The sequence below is a fragment of the Strigops habroptila genome, chromosome 1, assembly GCF_004027225.2.
Source record: "Strigops habroptila isolate Jane chromosome 1, bStrHab1.2.pri, whole genome shotgun sequence".
Lineage (NCBI taxonomy): Eukaryota > Metazoa > Chordata > Aves > Psittaciformes > Psittacidae > Strigops > Strigops habroptila.
Window position 1 is genome coordinate 127979202 of NC_044277.2, and position 22164 is coordinate 128001365.

General features: G+C 36.5%; 1 protein-coding gene across 2 annotated transcripts in view; it reads right to left on the reverse strand.

The window, feature by feature from the left end:
- CRPPA (CDP-L-ribitol pyrophosphorylase A) overlaps positions 1-22164 on the reverse strand; it is a 117853-nt gene that overhangs the window by 70823 nt on the left and 24866 nt on the right. For both annotated transcript variants that reach the window (XM_030504852.1, XM_030504859.1), the window contains exon 4: positions 6429-6533. In XM_030504852.1, coding sequence (XP_030360712.1) covers positions 6429-6533 — 105 coding nt within the window. The remainder of the gene's footprint in view (positions 1-6428; positions 6534-22164) is intronic.

The following is a 22164-nucleotide window of genomic DNA, read 5'->3' on the forward strand; positions in this document are numbered from 1 at the left end:
TTTTACTGTGAAACAGATTCATTTTTTATAGGAGTTGTGATCATAAAAAATGACAGCTACGGAGAAGTCTCATTATTTCAGTAATTTTTCAGTAGTGCAAGACTATTACTGTTAATGAGAGTCCAATTAATGTGAGTGTGAGTGAGACTATTGTAGGCTTTGCATGAGCTTTCAGAGGATTAAAACCCATCAAAACCTTCGTGAAGACATTAATCAGACCAAGTTAGATGGACAATAATAAGCTGAGTATTAACTTGGTGCTTGGAAAAAACAGCTTTCCTATCTGCCTTTGTACCCTCATGGTGGGGAACAAACCCAGTACTAGGCTTTGAAAATACAATGAGAGAAAACTAAAGTCAGCATCTACCCAAGACATCAACAGTCGTTGCTAGCAATGTCTTTGCAACGACATGCAGTGACATGAACTGATATAGGAATAACTCCTAAATATTTGTCTTTGTTTTTACTGTAACTTCCTTTTATGTTAAATAAAACATCACTGGCTTTTCTGCATTTGTTTCTCTAGAGTCTGAATAACTTTCTTCTTTCTTTTTGAAATGGACTGAATAGGATTCCAAAAGCTTTAGTGCTGTAAAGTAAATCTTACAGCAGAAACATACCATTGTGGGTATTAGCACTTTAGTTGCCAAGTAAATGCTTGTTTGATTTTAACATAAGGATTCTTGTAACTGTTTTCCTTTCCATCTCATACATTAAGCTGTGTATTGTAGTCAGAAACAGAAGAATAAGATTACCTTTCTCATTACTCATCATTTCTCTAAGGAATTATACTTTTTTAAAATGAAAAATTAACTTACTTCCCTACAGCTTGTCCTGCAGGAGAAGCAGCCAGAGAATGACTCTAGCCTGAGAATCTTTGGTGTCTGAGCATACTGTTGGGAAGAATCAATGTCTTGAATTTAAATTTAAGGATAAATAATAATAAAGTGACCAATTTTGTTGCAAGGTTTCTTTCTAATTACCTGTTTCTAAAGGGCTTTTATATTGAACTTTCAGTAATCTGTAACAGATTAGCATCTGAAAACCTTTTATGAAACAAGACTATCGAAACTTTGTGGAAAGTGGTCTCATGTACTCAAAGGTTCACAATCTCTTTCAGATGCAAAATTATTTTTAAATAGTCTGATTTTAAGAAGTTACTTAATAAACTAGGCCCAGTCTTGAAGGAAACAGCACAGAATAATGTAAAATTATGAATGAACCTTTAAAACCACTTCTGAAATTCGGAGCCAGACATCAACAAATGCTTTCTAGTGTGGTTTCCTAGAGAAATAAATCATCTGAGACCACATCACACTATCCATATATATTTCTTTCATAATCTTATAAGCTAATTTCAGATACAAGCTCCTATAAGCTTTACGAAAATAGCCACGTTGACAGACATAAAAACCCTGCTAGTCTCCACAGGTGATCACCACAGGAAGTGAGGGATTCTCTACACCTCCTTCAGTCTTTAGTAAGATGCTAAATCCAATGAAAGTTTCTCTTAAGGTATGGATATTTATAAGGTGACTGGATTCTCTTGTGTTGATTAAAAGGTGTGTTTGCAATTTAGATGAAACTTACTCAAAAGGCAAGGAACCATGACAGAGACACCCTTTGGTCTCATTCTAACCATTGATTGTTTTAGCATGCATTTCTTTTAAACAACTTTCAAGACTGGTCAACACAAGTTTATTGTTCTGAGCAGCTATACTGCTTTACCTCTAGTTTCATTAAAGCAGATTAAATTCTAGGCTCACACCAGCCAGAAGCAATTCAGACCTCGCCCAGTAAACCAGGAAGAATACTTTAGCTGCCACTGTATACCAGAAAGTGAGACATCATTCTCCACTCTCACAGCCCTGTGAGGTGCAAAAAACACAGTGGAAAAAGAATAAGCACGAAAAATGACACACAGGAATACACTCTCACTTCGCAGAAGAGAGGTGTTCTACCTCATCCATTTCTGTTTGGGATTTTTTTATATCACATTATTAAGCTAAATCTTTACAGACTTATCAAATTACCATTTAATCTTTTTCATGCTCTTCTCTGAACCTTCTCTATTTATCAACAGTTGCACAGAGCATGAGCCCAGATTTGACCATAATATTCTAGATGCACTTGTAATACCAGAACATCTCTTTTCTAACTCATGTTCTTGTTTCTGTATCTGTGGCTGACACGTATTTTGCCCACAGTGGAAACCTACTATGCACTGTGATGCCCACATCAGTTTCAAAATCATTGCCTTCCTGGAACAATTCTCTAAATATGCCCTGCACTTCTGTTTCTAAAAACACTTTTTTGGTTTTGGCTGCAATAAAAAGCATACCTTTTGTTTAAACTGTTTGCCAAGCAATCCTTATCAATAGGTTATTTCTGATCAGTTATATTTTTATTTACAAATCCTTAAACCTTTGTGTTGTCTGCAAACTTTATCAGTCAAATGTTAAATAGCATAGAGAGAATAACAGTTTCTGCAGAACTGTATGTGGTGAGAATTATATTTTCAAATACATCAGTTATCCAATTTTTAATCTATTTAATGAGGATTAGTACAATTACATTCATCCTACTTTTAATTAAGGTGCTATGTAGTAACAAGTCAAAACTTCTGCCAACCATATATTGTATCAGTACTACCACCCTTTCAGCCAAGACCATAACCTTGTAAAAAAGGCTTGAAGGCAATTTCACAAAATAAGTAAATGGTTGACATTCATTACTTTAGTCCCTTAACGCTTTATTAATCAACTTATGCCTGTAGTAGTGCACCCTTTTCCTTTGCTGATCAATATCACACTCACAGGCTTTTAATTATTCAGATTCTCTCTCTTCATGTAAAAACATTAATTTCATTTTGTCTTCTTGAGCATCTAGTGCTCCAAGATTTTCTGAACGTTATTGCTGCAATCCAGAATATCAATAGGCCAAATACTGAAACTCAATACAAATAGCTTACTATCAAAGAATATGAAACTATCATCTGCTTATTTGGCAAAGGCAGAATAGTCTTAGTTAATAAACATTTCTCTACTTTTCTGTGTAACAAACAATCTACTTTGTCTATTTAGCAAAGCCTCAAAACCATCAGACCAGGGCTGGTTTGTTTATTTTCCTGTGTGCCCTCCTTTGTCAATTGTCAGAACTACCTAGAAAGTTCCCCAAGGTTATTTGCATTTAATATTTAAAAGTCTTTTCAAACTGATGTAGCTTGATAAACATCTCAGGTTTACAAAACTGTACATTAAGTGCAAAACATAACTCTTTACCAAACAAATACAATAAAGTTATGATCACACATACACAAAATGAACTGCACTTTAATGAAGTATTTCCCTCTGTTATATTAAGGTATCATACAGGTCTCCTTCGTATGGGGTATTTTCGTAGGATTAGAAGATGACCTGTTGGTTTTAGAAATGGTGAGGATTTTTTGCACTATCAGCATTAAATTTTAAATGCATCTCAGACCTTTAAAAATGTTTTTACAATGCAGTTTTCATCTGCATTATACACACGCATATATATTAGACTCCAATTACATTGTGTTACATGTCTTTATATTTTATTTAAGAGGATATTGCCCAGGACTTTTAAGGTCATCCTGTTTCAAAGGTGTCAAGCGCAGTGAAACTGAAAATGTGGTGTTGATAGTGTCATTCTGTTTCCTTTTTTTGCCATCCTGATCCTAACTGTAAGTAATTATATAATAACTACATTTATAACAGAACTTATAAATATTTATAACACTGAGGTAATTTCAGTGTTCCTGCCTGCTTGTTGTCACTACAAAGAATGATTTCAGTTTTGTCATTTGCTTCCAGAAAGTAAACAAACTATCTCTTGCTATAGCACTAACCATAAATGACTTTGAAATGTTACTTTTTTTCATGCACTGTAAGTAGAGAAAGCTTAGATACAATAATTAGTTAATTCAAGCAAACAGCATGTATGGACACAAAAGTAACTTTTTTCCACAGCCATTTAATCTTATATATAGGTTGTGCACCTAGAAAACTGAATTCTTACAAATACCAGATCTGTTGAGGTCCACATAGAATGAAACTGGTTTGTAATACTTGCACTTCAGAAACTGTTCTCCACAGTTCTCAAGTGAGCAATGATTATCTATTTAAGTTCTCATTTATCTGGATAGAATATCTTTTTCCCTTGTGTTGAAAAAGTAAGACTGGGGCCATTGGGAGCACATCAGTTCTTGGCATATGAAATATAACTTGTCCCAGCATTGAAAAGCCTCACAGAAAAAAGAAAAAAAACCAACAACATAATACAAATTACTTTATTCTGAAAGCTAAGGAAAGACAATTCTGCTTCTGAAAGGTCATTCGGAACAAAGAACAATAGCTCCTAACCATTTGGTAGGCAAGCATCACTTGAGAAAACCGGCAGCCTTCTGCATTTCATCAAACTGAAGACTGAGCACGAGTGTTGCCTTCTTTAATGGTACTGCTCCAAGTCACCTGCCAAACACACCGGTAGGGAGTGACCAATATCAGGGCGCTATTCAAGAAGGAAGGAGCTATCTTGCTCTGTAGCCTCTGATATGAGTATTTGCTGCAGAAACAATTTAATATTTTACAGACCTTATCATTTTTATGTCTTTGACTCTTTTCACAAGCCGTAGAAGACACCAATGACTTTTAGCTATAAAATAAGACAAGGAATAGGATGTGAGAAGGTATAGGTAATTTAAAGACATGGCACCAGCATCTTTGTGTATACTATAAATAGTATATTCACTGCTCTGCACTGTCTGCAGCGCAGTTTCTGCACCAAAATAGGTGCTGTTGCTACTAACAGCATTAGGATTTCATTTCACCAGCATCAGAGTGGCTCTAACACTTCAACAATTCTCTTTTAGAGATGTGCACGAGCTCAAGTCTGAAGCATAACTGGGAACTGGTTACTAATGCTGTTCCTCAAGGGCTGATAGTAGGGATAATACTGTCCAATATCTTTATTAATAACCTGGGAAAGGGGAAATAACCTCAGCAAACTAGTAGAGTACAACAAACGGGGAAGTTTTCTATATGCTCAAGGATCCAACACTCATTTAGAGGTACTCTGAAAAGCTGGAGAAAGGGGCTGACAGAAACCTTATCTAACCAATCTGACTCCAATTTCAGCAAGGTGTTGGACTAGATGACATCATTTCCTTCAGTCTTAATTAGTCTGTCATTCTGGGTCAAAAGATTACATTTCATCTAAGAATAGATACTACAGATAGCAAAGAACTAAATAAACAACATAAAGAACTAAACTAACATTATGGGTACATTTTTTACCCTTCATGTAAGTAGCATGCTTTACAATGAGCACAATGAAACCATCCAAAAAGTGATGCAACGCAAATATGCATGACAATCTGTCCTTAGAAAACTGAATAGGAAAACAGACAATATACTGTTTCAGAAAGACTATGTCCCCAGAAAGATATTGAAAGAAGTTGCTGTATGCAACCAACCCATAAGTAAATTTTGCTGTTAGACTGCACAGGAAATTTGCACTGCAGATTCAGGAAATTACGCTCTGTGTAAGATTTACTGTCATATTATTAGAAATCATGTCCCATTGGAGGAAATTTACTGTCAAAGACAGATGGAGTAATTTGAGCTGCTTCCAGATCCTTCAATGTGGAAAAGAATAATATTTTATAAAAAAGTAAACACTTAAAAATTGCATGACACAACAGTGGGAGAAAGCTACTGGAAGAGTAATGAGCTATGAGAAAGAATAATGTCCCACCTTCCAAACAATGAAATGGGATACTTTGAAGCAGCAGCGACCTATCCTTTAGCACCTGTATACACACCTGCTTTGTCAGTCAACAGGAACCTACAGATTATCAGACAAGGTGAATGATGCTTAAAAACATTTTAAAAGATTGTTTGAAGAGGTCTTAAACATTATAGTGTTACTGAAAGTAATGAACTGTTCTAAACATCAAATTGTTGTTAGCCAGGTATTTGGCATCAGAGAAAAAGTGATGTTCTAATAGCAAAAGTGAAGGAAAATAGACAAAAGATGCGGTATTTCTATATCCTTTGCAGAGAAGAAAGAAAAAAAGGAGAAAGCTTATCCCATAAAAGAATGTTCTTCATTTTAGAAACTATGGATTTATAGTTTTACAGATTCTTAAGTTACTCACAATTACCTAGTTGGTTTCCCAACTTCCAGCTAAATACTGTCCTCGTTGATTATCTCAGGTAACATCCGCCCAAGTCTGTCTACAACAATGAGCTCTAAGAAAAACCTCATGATAATCCAAAAACAATTCTGCAATTTAGAAGAGAAAGCCTATTATAATTGAAAACACATCTAAATTTTTATGGTAACATACAAGTTTTATTAACTTTAAAAGATATATAAAACACAGAGGTTATTATTGCCTTTACCTTCCAGAGGTCGGCTGTTCCTTCAACAAGCTTGGCATTTGTTTTACAGTATTTCAGAGCCAGATGCAAACATTCAGTTCCATAATCCAGGTCATAGTCTGTACACTGTAGTCATTAGGAAAGAGCAAATATTCTTAATTAGTCTTAAAGAAATCATACTTTCCAGCAATCACAGATTTTCTTTCATTAGTTAAATCTTACATCTCCACAGTCCTGTCCAGAATAATACATGCAGTATTAGGTAGGCAGGTTCAGGATGGATCAGAAATAAAAACCTTACAAGAAGTTTATGGCAAATTCTACCTATCCAGCAAAGTGTTACAGAAGTAAATCAACACTTTATAACCACAAATGAATTCGATTAGGTGCTGCAAGTATCCTGCTAAACCTCCGTGTTATTAACTGAATCAATAAGAAGTTACAGGTATAAAAAAAGTTTGGTGGAGTTGAGGCCTCAGCAAAAGAAATCACCAACCTTCTAGTGACAAACTTTTAGAGTGCGGGAACAAGTTAAGAAACTGTAGAAGCATGACTTCAAATGCCTTGGCTGGCTTGTTTGTAGTATCTAAAAAGAATGGTAGCAAATAAGAACCTCTGTATTTCTTCTATGTTTCCCTCTACAATTTTCTTCAGCTATCTGCACACAAAATAACAAAGTTTGATGCTGCTCCATGAGCCTTGCAGATTAAACAACAACCATTCTTCTCTCAACATGCCCTTCCAAGCAGTTTGGCTTCCTATAGTTAGTGATTATAAGAATCCTATTAATGGAAAACTGAGTAGGGAACAGAATCTCTCAAGCCAAAGCATAGGTAGGTACAAAAGCAGGAACTGGGAGCTTATTGGACAGGATTACCTCAAAATGAATTGGCTCAATTAAGGTAAGAAAGTTCTAGTCTCTTTTCATACTGCTAAATTACCAGTCTATCCAGAAACATCAATAACACGTAAAAAGGAAGGATAACTTAAGATAAGGTCTTTCATAAAACTGCATTAATGTGATAAAACCACAGGCTAACTAGCCCAGTATCCAGTCTCTAATAGAAGCTAAGAGTGAATAGTCAAGAGTAAGTAAATAAGAACAAGACATACATATCTTCTTACATTCTCAGAATACTTGCTTGGCTTCATATGAAGCTATTATTCTGTCTTAGGAAATACCTAAATTAAGAAGTCCCTGAGGGACGCACTGAACCAGAAGCAACTGCCTTAACAGTCCTCAGTGAAATACAGGAATCCTGAATCCACTCAAATACTTTTTGAATAGTGGTATTTTTTTAGCACCTTCTCAGCCCCTCAACATGCTCCACTACATCTCTTACATCCTTCCACAGGTAAAGAGATCAACATCTATTCAGTCATTTCATGTGTGGAAGCTACTTGAAAACTCCAATCAACCCTTTTGCCCTCCTTTACATTTATCTACACTTACATATTGATTTATCATAACATCCTTCTACAAATCTCCTTAGTTAGCCCTCATCTCTACCACCCAGAAAAAAAATGGAAAAATGGGTAGCTCCACTTCCTGTTCCAAATTATCTATAAGCAAAATGAAGTGCACAGGTCCCAGCACAGATATTCACAAAACTCCACTGTGATTTACTGCTATGAAAACTGGTCATGCGCTTTACTTTGTGTTGTTTGCTTTGCTTCGCTTATACAGCCCACTTAGAAAAGTAATTTAAGTGTTATACTTCAGAAGTTTTTAAGCACTTTGAGTAACAAAACAAAACAGATGCAAGAAGGTATGCTAACATGAAAGATTTCTTTCAGAATACTAAAGAAAACAGAGAGTTCAAAAAGACACTTTGGAATACTTTTAAGTTGAGCAGAAAACATTTATATTTCTTTAAATAATAAAGATACCAAAAAGGTCAATAGAAAATATAAAGGAATAGGGAACTCTAGCTCCAAAACATATAAAATGGAGTGATCTCTTGAGTAAAGAGGTCCAGAGATAAATCACCAATGAAATTAGAAATGGCCTAGTAACCTTCAATTACAAATATTTATTATATTTCCTTTTTGTTTTGGTTTTAAGGAAGATTTTCTGCTAGAACCCAAACTATTTTCTACTAAAGTGAATAATATAGAGATTAAAAAAAAATCATGTATTTTTATTTTGCCTCAGAATGGAAGAGAAAATTTCAGTAAAATTTATCTGTGAAAGAATTTACTTTGAATTAAAATTAAGCTACATTTTTAAATATACGGGTAAGGAATTACACTAGGGCAAGACTAAGCAATTCCAACTTTTTAGCAAGGTATTAATTACAGATAATTAGTAGGGAGTGGAGAAGTTCCATAAATGGGCTAAAGCATCTTGAGGGTATTGCTGGCTTCAAGGGATGAAATATGACACAAAGCAAAGTAATAATTAAAAACATATTTCACCAACACTTGTACATCATGACATTTACCACTCTAATTATCTGTAATTGTTTAAACCTAAACACATTGTCACAGTGTACCTTTCTGCAAGTCTGATACAGTGATGTCAGAGGAGAACAATGAAACGGAAGCATCAGCTCAAGACTAGCTTAGTTTATGTATTATTCATACACTAAACAGCTCCAGAAGTGAAATTTTAAATCCATATTTAAGGTACAGAATTTGAAAGCTTCTGTATTGCGCTAAGAAATTCAGTTAACAAATTAAGCATTATCAGGGAGTGCCTATAATGAAAAGTTGTGGAATATCTATGAGGAAAACTCTTAGTGACCCAAACATGCAAGCGTTCTCATCTTAAGCCTTCTGTATGTATTTCATTGTACATCTACAGCCAATTTACACTACAACAATCTGATTAAAACTCTTTTTCTAAAGTCTCTTTTTAACTGAAAGGCTTTTTAACAAAGTTTCACAGAGTACAGTTAACTGAACTTGACATGCACACATAGCTTTGTGAAACAATAGACACAGTTTAAGTTTCAGACCACAGATTCGAAATGGTAGAAACAGCTGGAAATATTGGCACAAAACATATCCACAAAAGAAAGCAAGCAGATTAGTTTAGCTTTTTAAATGACAAAGAAATATGTTATTTAAAAATGCTTTTGAACTGTTGAATATTCAAAGGAGTTCTACTAGGTAGTTTTGGGGACTGACTTTTTTGTGGGTGATTTTTGTTTTCCAAAAGCGGATGTTTGAAAGTACTGTGGGTGGAGCAAGATCCAGATTTTAGCATTACACCAATTCTTCTCCCCCTGCCCCCTAGGTCAGTTTGAAAATATTTTGATAAATAATATTAGTTCCTAAAATGCAAACTATACTGTTGTTACTTAGCCACAAGCATGGAACATGGGTTTACAGAAAAGAGCAGCTACGCAGCCTCTATCTCCCTGGTACTTACTAATAGTCTATAAGCTAACTTGTTTCCATTACAATACTTTGGACAAGTAAAATTATAAAGAAGCAATATTTAACATTAATAATTGCTTTCACTGTTAACATGCATCATTTTACTGTATCTTTATACTGATAAAAGATTTTGAATGTATATATGGGAACCAGTAACCATACAGTAGAACAAAGAAAGAAGCAAGAAAAATTTTCATTACAACACTGATGTTTTCTTACTTTTTCATCATTCCTTAGTTTTATAATAAGGAAACAAAAATCAATATTCTTTATGTATTAACCGAAAGAAAATCTTCAGATCTGTTCCTTTACACAGGTACCCTTAAAGCTTGTGTAAAGTCAGTCTTTCACACTTCTGTAACCATTGACTATGTCATCTTTGGTGCTTTTTCCAGTGTCAGCAGTGTCTCCATTTTACTCTCTCATGTTAATCCGTTCTGTAACAATATCAGAACACTTGCAATTAAAATGCATAACTAATTAACAATAGCAGAGCTTTATGACTTTTCCAGATCCTTGCAAATCAAGTTTCCACTGCTGAACTGCCAGGGTACATCATGAACACTCATCATCAGTAACATTTCGCTAAGTTAAAAAAGCAGCAGCCACGAGCTCTTGCTGAACCTCAACTGGCCTATTTTTATCGTATTTTAAAAAGATTTAAATCTTTTTGCCATGTTCATTACCATGGAAACTAAAAAACGCTAAATCCAACAGTGGATATGCAGCAAGCACTCAGCCTACAGCAATACACCACAGCTAAATGAGAAATAACAGAAGCAAAAAACAGGAGGAAACGTGAACAAGGAAACAGTGAGATTAATGTGAGTTCAGATAAGCTCATCTCTAACATAATTTCTACCGTAGTTAATTATTACAACTGCTGTGACATACATCCAAATGCTGTAGTGCTCCACAGTGAAGAGAATGAAGACACAGCAATTTACTCTGTAACGGAATTAAGCACTACACACTGCCATCACCTGCAACCACATCTCTGGTTGCAGGTTCTATACATCTCTGTATAGAACACGTTCTATACATCTCTGCAGGCATATAAGCTCCCAGGTCAAGTCAGCTATGCATTTTCTTTGTATTAGTCTTCTTTGAAAGCAGTTTATAAACTCTCTTTATGTTGAGGCTGACAACTACTGTTCACTGTGCACAACCTGCTGCTAGGCAGTAAGAGTCCCATAGGCAAGAATGTAGAGCACAAACACACTGTGTGGGCAACATGAAACTTGCTTTTCCTATCACTATTTCAAGTTTTAGCTACTAGCCAAGGTTGGGGATAACTCTGCCTTTTTCTTTCTTTTTTTTTTCTTTTTTCTTTAAAATATAAATTTGCTTGAAAAGATTAATGTCACAAAATGCAAAAGCTGAAACTCAGTAGGATTCAGAAATGCATATGGACACAGAGAACAAATATTTATATCAAAGTTTCCACTTCTGAGTGTAAGTTAAACAAAATCATTGTGTAAGATCTAGCAACAAATTTTTAACATAGATATTTCTGTCCATTTTTGACAGGTTACTTCAACTTTCTTCTAAGGAACAAACCACGCATGATTCTGTGACCAGAAGTCAGGACCTAGACTAATGAACTAGATTAAAAAGCCATTGTTTTCAGTATTCCATTCTATCAAAACCACTAAGAAAAACTGTCATTCACTTTGATTTAGATTCATTAAGGAATCAATACAACAAAAACACAGAAATAAGCTAACTAGACAGTTAGAAAAGGTAGCTACTTTATTGACTGTCATTTTCTAGCTCTGACCTCAAAATGAACAGAAGCTGGAGTACAATCATAAGACTAGGTTTTAGACCCAGCATCTTTAAGGGTGACTCTAGATACAAGAAACAGGAAGATCAAGTTTTAAAATTCTCTTGAGATAGCTTAAGAGCTAACTTTTTTGTTTTTAAATCCATGCCTTAAGATACTTGCAGATAGTCTACAAGACTATTATGGTAGCATTTGTATCACTGCCTCAGGTTGTGCCAGGGGAGGTTTATATCAGATACGAGGAAAAATCTCTTCTCTGAAAGGGTTTGTTAAGTATTGGAACAGATTGCCCAAGGAAGGGGCTGAGTCACCATCCCTGGAGGTATTTGAAAGACGTGTAGATGCCACATTCAAGGACATGGTCTACTGGTGGACTTTGCAGTGCTGGGTAAATGGTTGGACTCAATGATCTTAAAGGTCTTTCCCAACCTTAGCAATTCCATTAATTAAGATTAACTGGAGGTACTTTACTGAGAAAAGAAGGGTACCAGTAGGCACAAAGAAGAAATGTCATAGGTTGTGTCTACATTACCAATTTTTTGGTCTTTCCTGCATCTCTACTTAGAATCATACAAAATGCACTTGACTGTGCTGCTGGAGAGCTCAAAGTCTTTTCCCTTCCGGTGGAATCAAGGTGAAAGTCATATGCAAGGGCACCTGCTAAAGCTCATCATTTGCAGTGTGGACATAAAGCGCCCCAGCAGCCAGGACTCAGCATGCATTGTGTCCACATGACTGGCAACTGGGATGAGTATTGCTGCTGGTGAAGTCCCAGTTTACACATACAATACTGAAACAATCAAACCAAAACTCAAACCTCAGTCTTCCCCTTGGTTTTCTTCCCTTTGTGCCACACCAGTAGATACATTCCTAATGTTACTCCAACAAAGTCCACACAAACTAGCAAAACGAAAATACGAACACAAACCAGGTGAGAATCAACAATGGTACTGGTATGAACATGAAATACCTCATGCAACTAGAGCTAATTATTAATCAGATTGACTTCATAAACCAGGTCCTGAGTAATCATGAGACAGTCTTAATTTTTCTCACATCAGAAAAGGACACAGAAGTCATTCTGACCACGCAGCTAAGCATAGAATTTCAGACCCCGTATACAACTTCACCTTTTTAGAAAACCATATTTTAGCTATAACGTCAAGAAGAAATAAGAAAATGTTAATACTCTATGCGACAACAGTAGTAGTCAAAATACTGTTAGGACTCACTCATTACACTTTAAAAAATGATCTTGTAAATTGCAAAAATACTTGGAAAAGAGTTATATGGACAAGACAAAGACAAAACAATCTTGTCCAATGCAGAAAACTACAGATTATTTAGGTTATTCTAGGGAAATGTAAAGAAGTGTTCACATTCTCCCAGTAAAGAGATTTCATATATTGAGTTTTAAATTAAGCAACCAACAGAGAATTTAGTCAGATTTGGAAGCAGAGGTGAGCCAAATTCATGTTTTATTTTTAAATAAAATAAATACATGGGGTTTTTTTTTGGGGGGGGGGGGGCTTTTTTTTACAAATAAGATTATTCACTCTTGGTACAATTTACTTAAGAGAATCACCTCTTGAAATTATGCAAGCTCATAAATGGTCCTTTTTCTTGCCTTTTGATACATTAAACCATCAGCAGCTGGGAGAGTAAAAGCTCTAGCATCACCACCTTGTTTTCTTTGCTCTCTCAAAACAAGCAGCAGATGACAATTTAGATGGGTGGTCTCACTTAATGCTGGATACAGTGATTCTTGTTCAGTATTCAGCATTTTTGAGCCTGTGCCAAACGAGAGATTCATGTGGATAGAGTAAACTTATCAGTGTAAATCCAGTAACAATACTCTCATAATCTGGTCTAACTTCCAACTTGACTAATGGCAGTATGTCTCCCTAACATCCACCCTCCAAATTATATCTGAAGACAAAATGCCTTTTCACTGCTACAGAGATGCCAGATTTCACCCAGGGTGTGGCAGCTTTGCACCACTGCACCAAACAATTCCAAGAGCTAATATATAAATTCACAAAGTGCTTTGAGATCCTACAGGATGAGGAGTGCCATAAAATGGAAGTAATTATTCCATTAGCAAAAAAAATTTTTATTTTTTGCTTATGCAAGCCATTAGAATTTCTCCAAACATTCTTGTGGCAGAAATTAATTAGGGCAAGGTGGGGATTCATACAATATCCTGGCTCTACCATTGCGCCAGAGAACTAATCAAGTACAGAGCTATCTAAACTAGCATAGTTTTCTCAATAGACCACCAATCTAGTTTCAGCTTTTGATTAAATGAAAGCATTACTGACAAAATTCATTTAGTACATTTACCCTGAAAAGAATTCTGTGGAATTTAGGTTTTAAGGATAGGGAAAGGGAAAGGGAAGGTTTTAAGCATAAGGTAGGCTTTAAGGATAGGAAAAGGGGAAAAAAATACTTATTCCTCTTAATGTCAGGACAAACCTGCTAGGATAAAAAGATGCCAGGTGAAGTAACTGCAAAATCTTCCCAGAAAAAGTCTCAGAACCACAACTTGAAGACTGTATAAATTAGGATATTCATTTAGGTGACTCTGACAACCCCATATTTAAGCAACAGCCTGTGTGCATCTGCCTGAAGATGAATGGAGAAAGGCAAAGCCAAATCAACTGCAAAAACAGCAGAATTAAGAATTATTAAGAATTAGCTCCATTGCAATTTTATATCAAAACAAAAAAATTACCAATTTTTAGCAGGAATGAAATGGAACAGAACTCGGGTTCTACTGCAGTTCCAAAGAAATCATCTTTTAAATGGGGCTAAAACCAGAGGTAAATCCAAGTTGAAATGGACCACAATGACAAAAGGGTGCTGTTAACAAAGTAAAAGCTTTTTGTGCAAGGAGAAACGAGATACTGGGTTTTCTTTAAAAATTTAGGAGCTATACAGATTTCCTTGTCAAACAGTCAGACCTATTATCCTAATGACCCATGGACAAATCAGCAGAAAGACTTCTTTTGTTAGGCTATTTCACATGCTTAGGTTGCACATTGAAAAACTCATAGATATTCCTCATCATGACACTAGTATACAGCTAGTTAAAATCTGTATTATTATACCGTCAAAGAGTCTGGATTAGGAATTTCAGCAAGCTGAAGCAATCCATGTTACTTTACTATTCAGCCAAGTAGGTTGACTTGGACCAACCAAGTAGGCAGTTACACTAAAACTGTAATTACCTATTATATTTCATAGGCAGATGGAAGTATGCTGCCTTCAGGACTCCATATAAAGAAGGGCATTGGCTTGTAATACTGCCTTCTACAAATCATAGAAGTAGTAGACTACAATTATTTTAGCTAGCTCTTGCCTAATGCGTGAATGACTTCTTGATTCAGTATTTCAGAATATAGCTGATGAGAGAGGAAAAAACACAAACTGGAATGCAGAATTAGGAAAAACACAACAATGATCTTATATGGCATATATTTAGGAGACCTGAACGTATAACTACAAAATACTAAAGCAAAGTGGGTGACCAAAGCTGGGGATTGTGGAAAAGGAAGTGGATCTCCATATACACACACCGAGAGCGTATAAAACCCACAAAATTCATTTGAAGAAGAATGAGGTAAACTGACCATCCTCACAACATAATACACTTCATAAAAAATGTCTGATGCTTTTTTACAAAAATGAAGGCCAAGAAACAACCTATTAAAATTTTCGATAAATCTATGTCTCTTATCCGATTTTTTGTCATATGTTAAATACAACAGTGCTCTCTTTCAGCATTTTTACACTACAGAAACAAACAGCTCTAACCCGTGCCATCAATTCACGACTGAACAGCGTCAGGCAAAAAGACTTTTCTTCAAGTGATTGTTTACAGGAGGTAAATATTAAGCTGATCAGCCTTGCCTCAACTTAGACGCCTTGACATACAGAAAACTTCATATTCGGTGAATGTTAAAAAGAGTTGAGGTGCCTTGAAGATTCAGATGTCTTTAGTGCTAGGAGGGAGGCAAGCAGTGGAGTTTTTTTTCAGGATACCAGCATTAGGCTCAAATGCCCAAATTCTGCCTCACTTACATTTTGATCTTTCAGTTCTCTTTCTGAATCTGACCCTTGCTTCCAAAGTTGCCAAGGTTTTAGTCAACAATTTGTCCACTAGTGTTCATTTAATCGCTTGTTGCTCCTGGCAATATTAATTTGACAGACATTGATTTCTTTAACAAAGAATGAACCCACAGGAAAATCCCCAAATCAGTCTAGACATTTTGCCTCGAAGGACTTGCCTGACCTATGCCAAAATACTGCTAAACTGCTACAGCTGACTCCACTTCCCTGCTACAGAGGATACTAAAATGCTTCACACATGTTTGAAGAAGAATCCCAGTAATGTCGTGCCCTTTCAAAAAGCACTTTAGAAGTTTACAAAATCCACATGGAATACACTCCCTATTATTTACATACAGAGAAGACAATACTTTGAGCAAATACTTCTACAATGGGCCTAACGACAGCCAACTTCCTTTCTTACTCTGGCAAAATCTTCCCTGAACATTCTCAGGGGTTTATTAGACATGAAAAATTTTGGGATTTCCTTTTCTCCTACTGAGGACCAGGTTGGACAGTTTGTAGAATATCTCTTCTCCCCATCTCAACCCCATCTGCAGACATCTTGTAATGATTTTTTGGGGGAGCTGGAAGAACATCTGCCTCCCAGCATTTAGCATCAAAGTATTTGCATGATTTTCCCTGACACACTATTATTTTGTATCTTGTCATTACTATGCTTATATATAGCAGCTCTCTCCTATACAGGCAGACGCTTTAACATCCCACAAGTAAATGTGACTGCTCATTATCCAAGAAGTGGGTAATGTTGGCTATGAACAGATGTACTAATTCAGCGTAGCCCCCAAAACTACTTATCTCTACATAGTTTCTACACAGATTACATAGAATCCCTAATGTCAGTCTGTCCATGTGGCTATCTGTAAGGAGATTATAGACATGAATTAGAGAAACATCTCTAAACATACTGAAGCTCATCCTCCTTCAATGAATATTCCTACTTCTGGATTCTTTTTTTTTTTATTTCAACTTCGTTGTTCTGAATAGCTTAATATAAACTTCAAAAATTTACAAAAGGTCTACTATCAGCAGATGATTAACCTAACTACACATGCAATACAAACACCCCCCGAAATGGTGTAGCTTTTGTGGCAAACTGGCCTGTCCCAGATCTTGATGCTAAGGGTAAAACAACTTATAAAAGATTACCAGGAAAAACCTGTGTATCTTTTATTTATTTATTTTTTTAAGATTGTTATTAACCTATCACTCTAAATAGTGATCAGACTTTGCCAAGCCATCCACACACGAAGGATTCCTGCAGAACAGCCTTATAACATGTCCCAGCTTCAGCTGTGTGTAGTTCTTTCCTCTTACACGGTTCTCAGCTTCCGCAGACTGATCACACTGGTGAGCAATTCTACTGTATTCCCAGCATTCATGCTTACAACTCTCTAACCATCATATCATCTCCCCTAGGCTTTTTGTTTACATCTCTGACACAGAAGCTAGCCAAGACCTTCTACATACTACTCCTCTACTGCTTCCATTTTCAGTTGTTTCTTTGCCAGATCAGGAAAGGCAAAGCTCTTTAATTGTTTCTGCTACCTTCCTTACTTTGGCAGATACATTTCAAATACATAATGCTTTGTTAAGTTTGGGTATTTCAGCCTTTGTATATTGTGGCTGTGTTACTTTGTACACTAATGTGACATGACACAAGATGCTTTGCGCTAAAGACAAAAGATCTCCAAGATCTCTGCATTTCACAGAAACAGGCATTACAGAAATCAGTTTCAGCCTACTCTGATTAAAGGAAAAAGGTAGTCTACCTGACTTCCTGATGCTCTAATTCCTTAAAAGATACTGCTCCAGGGGAACACTCGACTGCTAGTAAGTGAAGTCTTCCCCCCACCCTCTTCTTCCCAGGCTTACAGGATCATACTTTGCATTTGCTCCTATTTAAATTAAAAAGCTGTACAGAAACATGAAACTACCTTAAGCAAAACCAAACAAGTCAGGTCTAAAGAATTTATCCTTTATTTGCTATCTTTGGATAGAGTGGATTTGCAATTAGCACTTAAACTTTTCTGATTTCCCTTAGGGCTGGTATGTATAGAAGACGAACATGTGTTTCCTAAGATCAAGATTTTAATTCTTATTAACTTAAAAAAAACCCACAAAAAACCAAAAAAAAAAAAAAAACCTAGCTGGTTTTGTCCCAGATAGGCAGAATTGAAGTAAATCATGGGTTCTGCAATTTTGCAACTTTTCCACTGGATTTACTAGTTAGAGACTTCCATTTTTCATTTTAAAAAGTTTAACTTGTTCGCTACTAATATTTACTGAAGGTTACTGGTATGGTTCGCTACATAGTACAGGAAACAAGAGCTCACAAATTAGGACATACCAGAACTAAAAGCACTGATGAAATATTACGTTTACCCCCTTAACACATTTATATGTCCTTTTACCCAACATTCCAAGGAAAACCCCTGATAAGGTAAAGCCTACTGTCTGCAAGATTCCACGCACGTTACAAGTACAGTTCTTTCTCCCCTTGCAATTGTTTGCATCTGTTACTTGTCCACTTTGTGTCAAGCATGCATCATACAAGTAAAAGCTAGAACTTTTCTAAATTTTCTAAATTTAACGAATTGAAGGGCACGAAATCAGTGCTGTACTTCATAAGAATATGGGGTGAGGAGGCATATATATGATAAGTGACACAGTAACACTCACAGGCATATGTAAAGAGGCCTGTATAATTCATCCTTTACTCACCTCAGGACCATCCCAATACAAATGAAGTTCCCAATGACGGGAAAAAGGGAAATATAACCCCTATTTTCAAGAAGGGGAAAAGAGAAGACTCGGGGAACTACAGACCAGTCAGCCTCACCTCTGTGCCTGGCAAAATCTTGAAGCAGATTCTCCTGGAAAGCACACTAAGGGACACGAAAAACGACGAGGTGGTTGGTGACAGCCAACATGGCTTCACTAAGAGGAAATCCTGTATGACCAAATTGGTGGCCTTCTATGATGGGGCTACAGAACTGATAGACAGAGGCAGAGCAGTTGACGTCATCTACCTGGACTTGCGCAAAGCATTTGACACTGTCTTGCACAACATCCTTGTCTCTGAAGTGGAGACATATCAATTTGACGGATGGACCACCTGGTGAATAAAGAATTGGCTGGATGGCTGCACGCAGAGTTGCATCCAACGGCTCAGTGTCCAACTGGAGACTGGTAACATGTGGTGTCCCTCAGGGGTCGGTGCTGGGACCAATCCTGTTCAACATCTTTGTCTGCGACATGGACTGTAGCGACAGCACAAGAGGCAATGGGTTTAAATTTAAACAGGGGAAGTTCAGGTCAGATATACGGAAGAAGTTCTTTACTGTGACGGTGGTGAGACACTGGAACAGGTTACCCAAAGAAGTGGTAAATGCTCCATACCTGGCAGTGCTCAAGGTCAGGTTGGACAGAGCCTTGGGTGACATGGTTTAGTGTGAAGCGTCCCTGCCCATGGCAGGGGGGCTGGAACTAGATGATCTTAAGGTCCTTTCCAACCCAATCCATTCTATGATTCTAAATTCCAAAGTCCTGCTACAAAGTGAAGGCATCAGAATATTTCACTGAAACAGAATAAGAAAGCTGTTTTCCCATGCTTCATAGAACCATCTGAACACAGAAGCTTGCAACAGAAAACCTTAAGCAGTGTTACACACAAGGATAGGAGCCTGTATCTGCCAAAATTCCATAACGCCTATGCATTTGTTATAGCTAAGTGCTCTATCTAATGACACATAAATCAGAGTAGTGAGGCCTTTTAAGATCAAGACACCACTTCTGCTCCACTGGCTGTTGGGGGCTCTGAACAGTTGCTTAATTTCAGTATTGACTTTAAATATTTTCAAGTCTAGCTTACATGATGTCCAATACAGGGGCCAAGAGATATCCTGAGCTAAAAGTAAAATGTAAAACAATGTTACAGAAACTTTATAAAAATGTTAAAATCAGTACCACTATTCTGGAGTGGAAGAGTAGCTATGTCCTGAACAGTGTTCTTCTGACCCTGCTACACTGGAGCAATTATCATTTGAGGTAGAATACTGAAAAGCTTTCCCTTCCCTGCTGCACCTCCACTTACCTGCTGCATCACAAGACGGCAGACACAAAGTACTCCCAATTCTGCTTTCTCCGGGAAACAACAATGGTTCTCAAGCTGCTTGCATTCCCCCAATAAAAAAGTAAAAATACAGGACTGGGGTTTTTTTGTTTTTTTCCTCTCAAGTACATACACCGACATATCAAAAAAAGTCGCTTCCACCACTAATTGATGTTAAAATTGATGCTTACTGAAAAAGTCTGAGATTATTTTTGAAGAAATATTTTTATAAATCTATAGTATAGCATCAGTGTGGTTAAGAAACATTATTCAAAATTAACCATCAGAAGACCTAGCAGTATCCAGTACCTCACCAACATTTTTTGGATTGGTGTGTAAAAATCATTACTACCATTTTTTAATCAAGCAAGAAACAAAATAAGTTTTCTAAGGAAATTACTTTTAATTTGATAAAGACTGTACAAACAACCATTTTTAGATACTTTAGTGGTGTTAATAGCTTAATACTTTCTAGTTCTATATACATTCAAAACAGCAATAAATGGAGAAGCAGCACTAGTCTGCTCTGCCCAGATTGGTACCAGACAAGAGCAAAAAAGACTATAGATGGCAAACCTGTAAGGCTCAGAAAACTGACCTTGAATTGAATGCTGCAACTTAGTGGCCAAGATACTCAGAGATCTCACATTCATGCAAAATAACATATCTGGAAGTAAACTTTCTAAATCTAACTACTCGTATCAGATGATGCATCTGATGCATTAAATAGAGACAGAGTTTAAAAGCAGTATTCCACATTACCCACAATGTAACTGAAAAGCATATGTTACTTGAAGAGAATTCAAATAGAGAGCTTTTTTTTTTAAGGAATGATGTTTGACTGTTGTTTTTTCCCCACACTGTTGTTGCATAAAGGTCACAACTGTGAAAAATACACAGGAGCAGGATGATGACCCCATGCCAAGTCAGCTAAAATTAATTCCATTCCAAGCTTTGTGAATGACTTGCAAATTGAGTAACAAAATTATTTTATCTTTTTTTGTTCATCTGCATAATGATACTTACCTACTTCACTAGGTTGTCGTGGAAACTAACTTTGGGTATGTTCATATTTAGGAAGCATCATACATCCATTCCCACAAAAATCTGTCCTACAGTAGCTTGACTAAGTTTTTCAGGATAACAATTATCTATCCTTTTTTTTTTTTGTTTGTACTGTTCCCAGAACAATAGGGTCTTAATCCTTGACTTGGAGAGCTAGACACCATTGAAACATAAATAATTAACAAACAATAATGAGTTGAGAGGTTTAGTGAAGTGTTATCCTTCCCAGAGCTCCAAGGCACAGAACATTTACATGACCAATGCAAAGGGAACTGGGGACAACGAACCATAGCCTTGGTTGCTTGCTAACAGCTTTGGTGGCTTGCTCTTGAAAGAGCAGGGATACAAAAAAGACAACTGATGGAATGCATATGTGAGAAGAGAACACTATTCAGAGGAGCATAGGGACTGAAAATATAGTTGCCTTTTGATCAAGGCATTTAGGGCAAAAGCTTTTCATGTATTTGCCAGCTCTACTGTATCTGCAAACTAGGAGCAAACACAGCAGGGAAAAATAAGGGTTTGTTTGGGGATTTGTATTTTATTGTGGGGGTTTGTGGGGTTTTTTTGAGAAATAACACAAACATGCAATTTGCAAAAGAGATACACCTCAACAAGAAAGGAACAGTTGTATAACCAATAGTAGCTGTTGTCTCTCGAGATGTGTTCTATGCACATATATGCTGCCTCTATCATGATTATGCCCGCTACATTCAAGTTAAAGTCTCACTTTCTAAGTGACTGTGTCAGCTGTGTGTTATTGTATACACTAAAAACATCCCCCCTGCTTCCCATCAGAAGTAAAAAGGTTGGAGCTAGTCCAGACACTTGAGTAGCTCTTCATCTTGGACAGCACTTCATCTTCAGCACCTAAGGACAGCTTCAAGTATCAAGCATAAAGGGTATGACATGGAATTCATGCCAACATTTCTAAGTAAAACAATTACTGAACATTAAGCAACTGTTTTTTCTTCATTGCTTGTCCACACCATTTGTTCTGCTTTGGTGACTTCTAAGCTATGTACTCTCTGAAGGTGGGTATCAGTAATTTGGGCTTGTTTACTCTAGAAATGAAAGACCTATGGGAAGCATGACTGTCATCAGTACTGGAGTGAACAATAATTCTTCCAAGTGAAAAATGAAGAAATACTCTGCTTCCAGTCAGGCTGGAAGATACCTGGAGTATAGGCAATTTCCACAAGGTGATGAATGAAAAGGAAGTAGAATGCTGAGACGAAAGCCTGGAGTGCTTCCAGTAAACTGTGAATGCAGGGTGG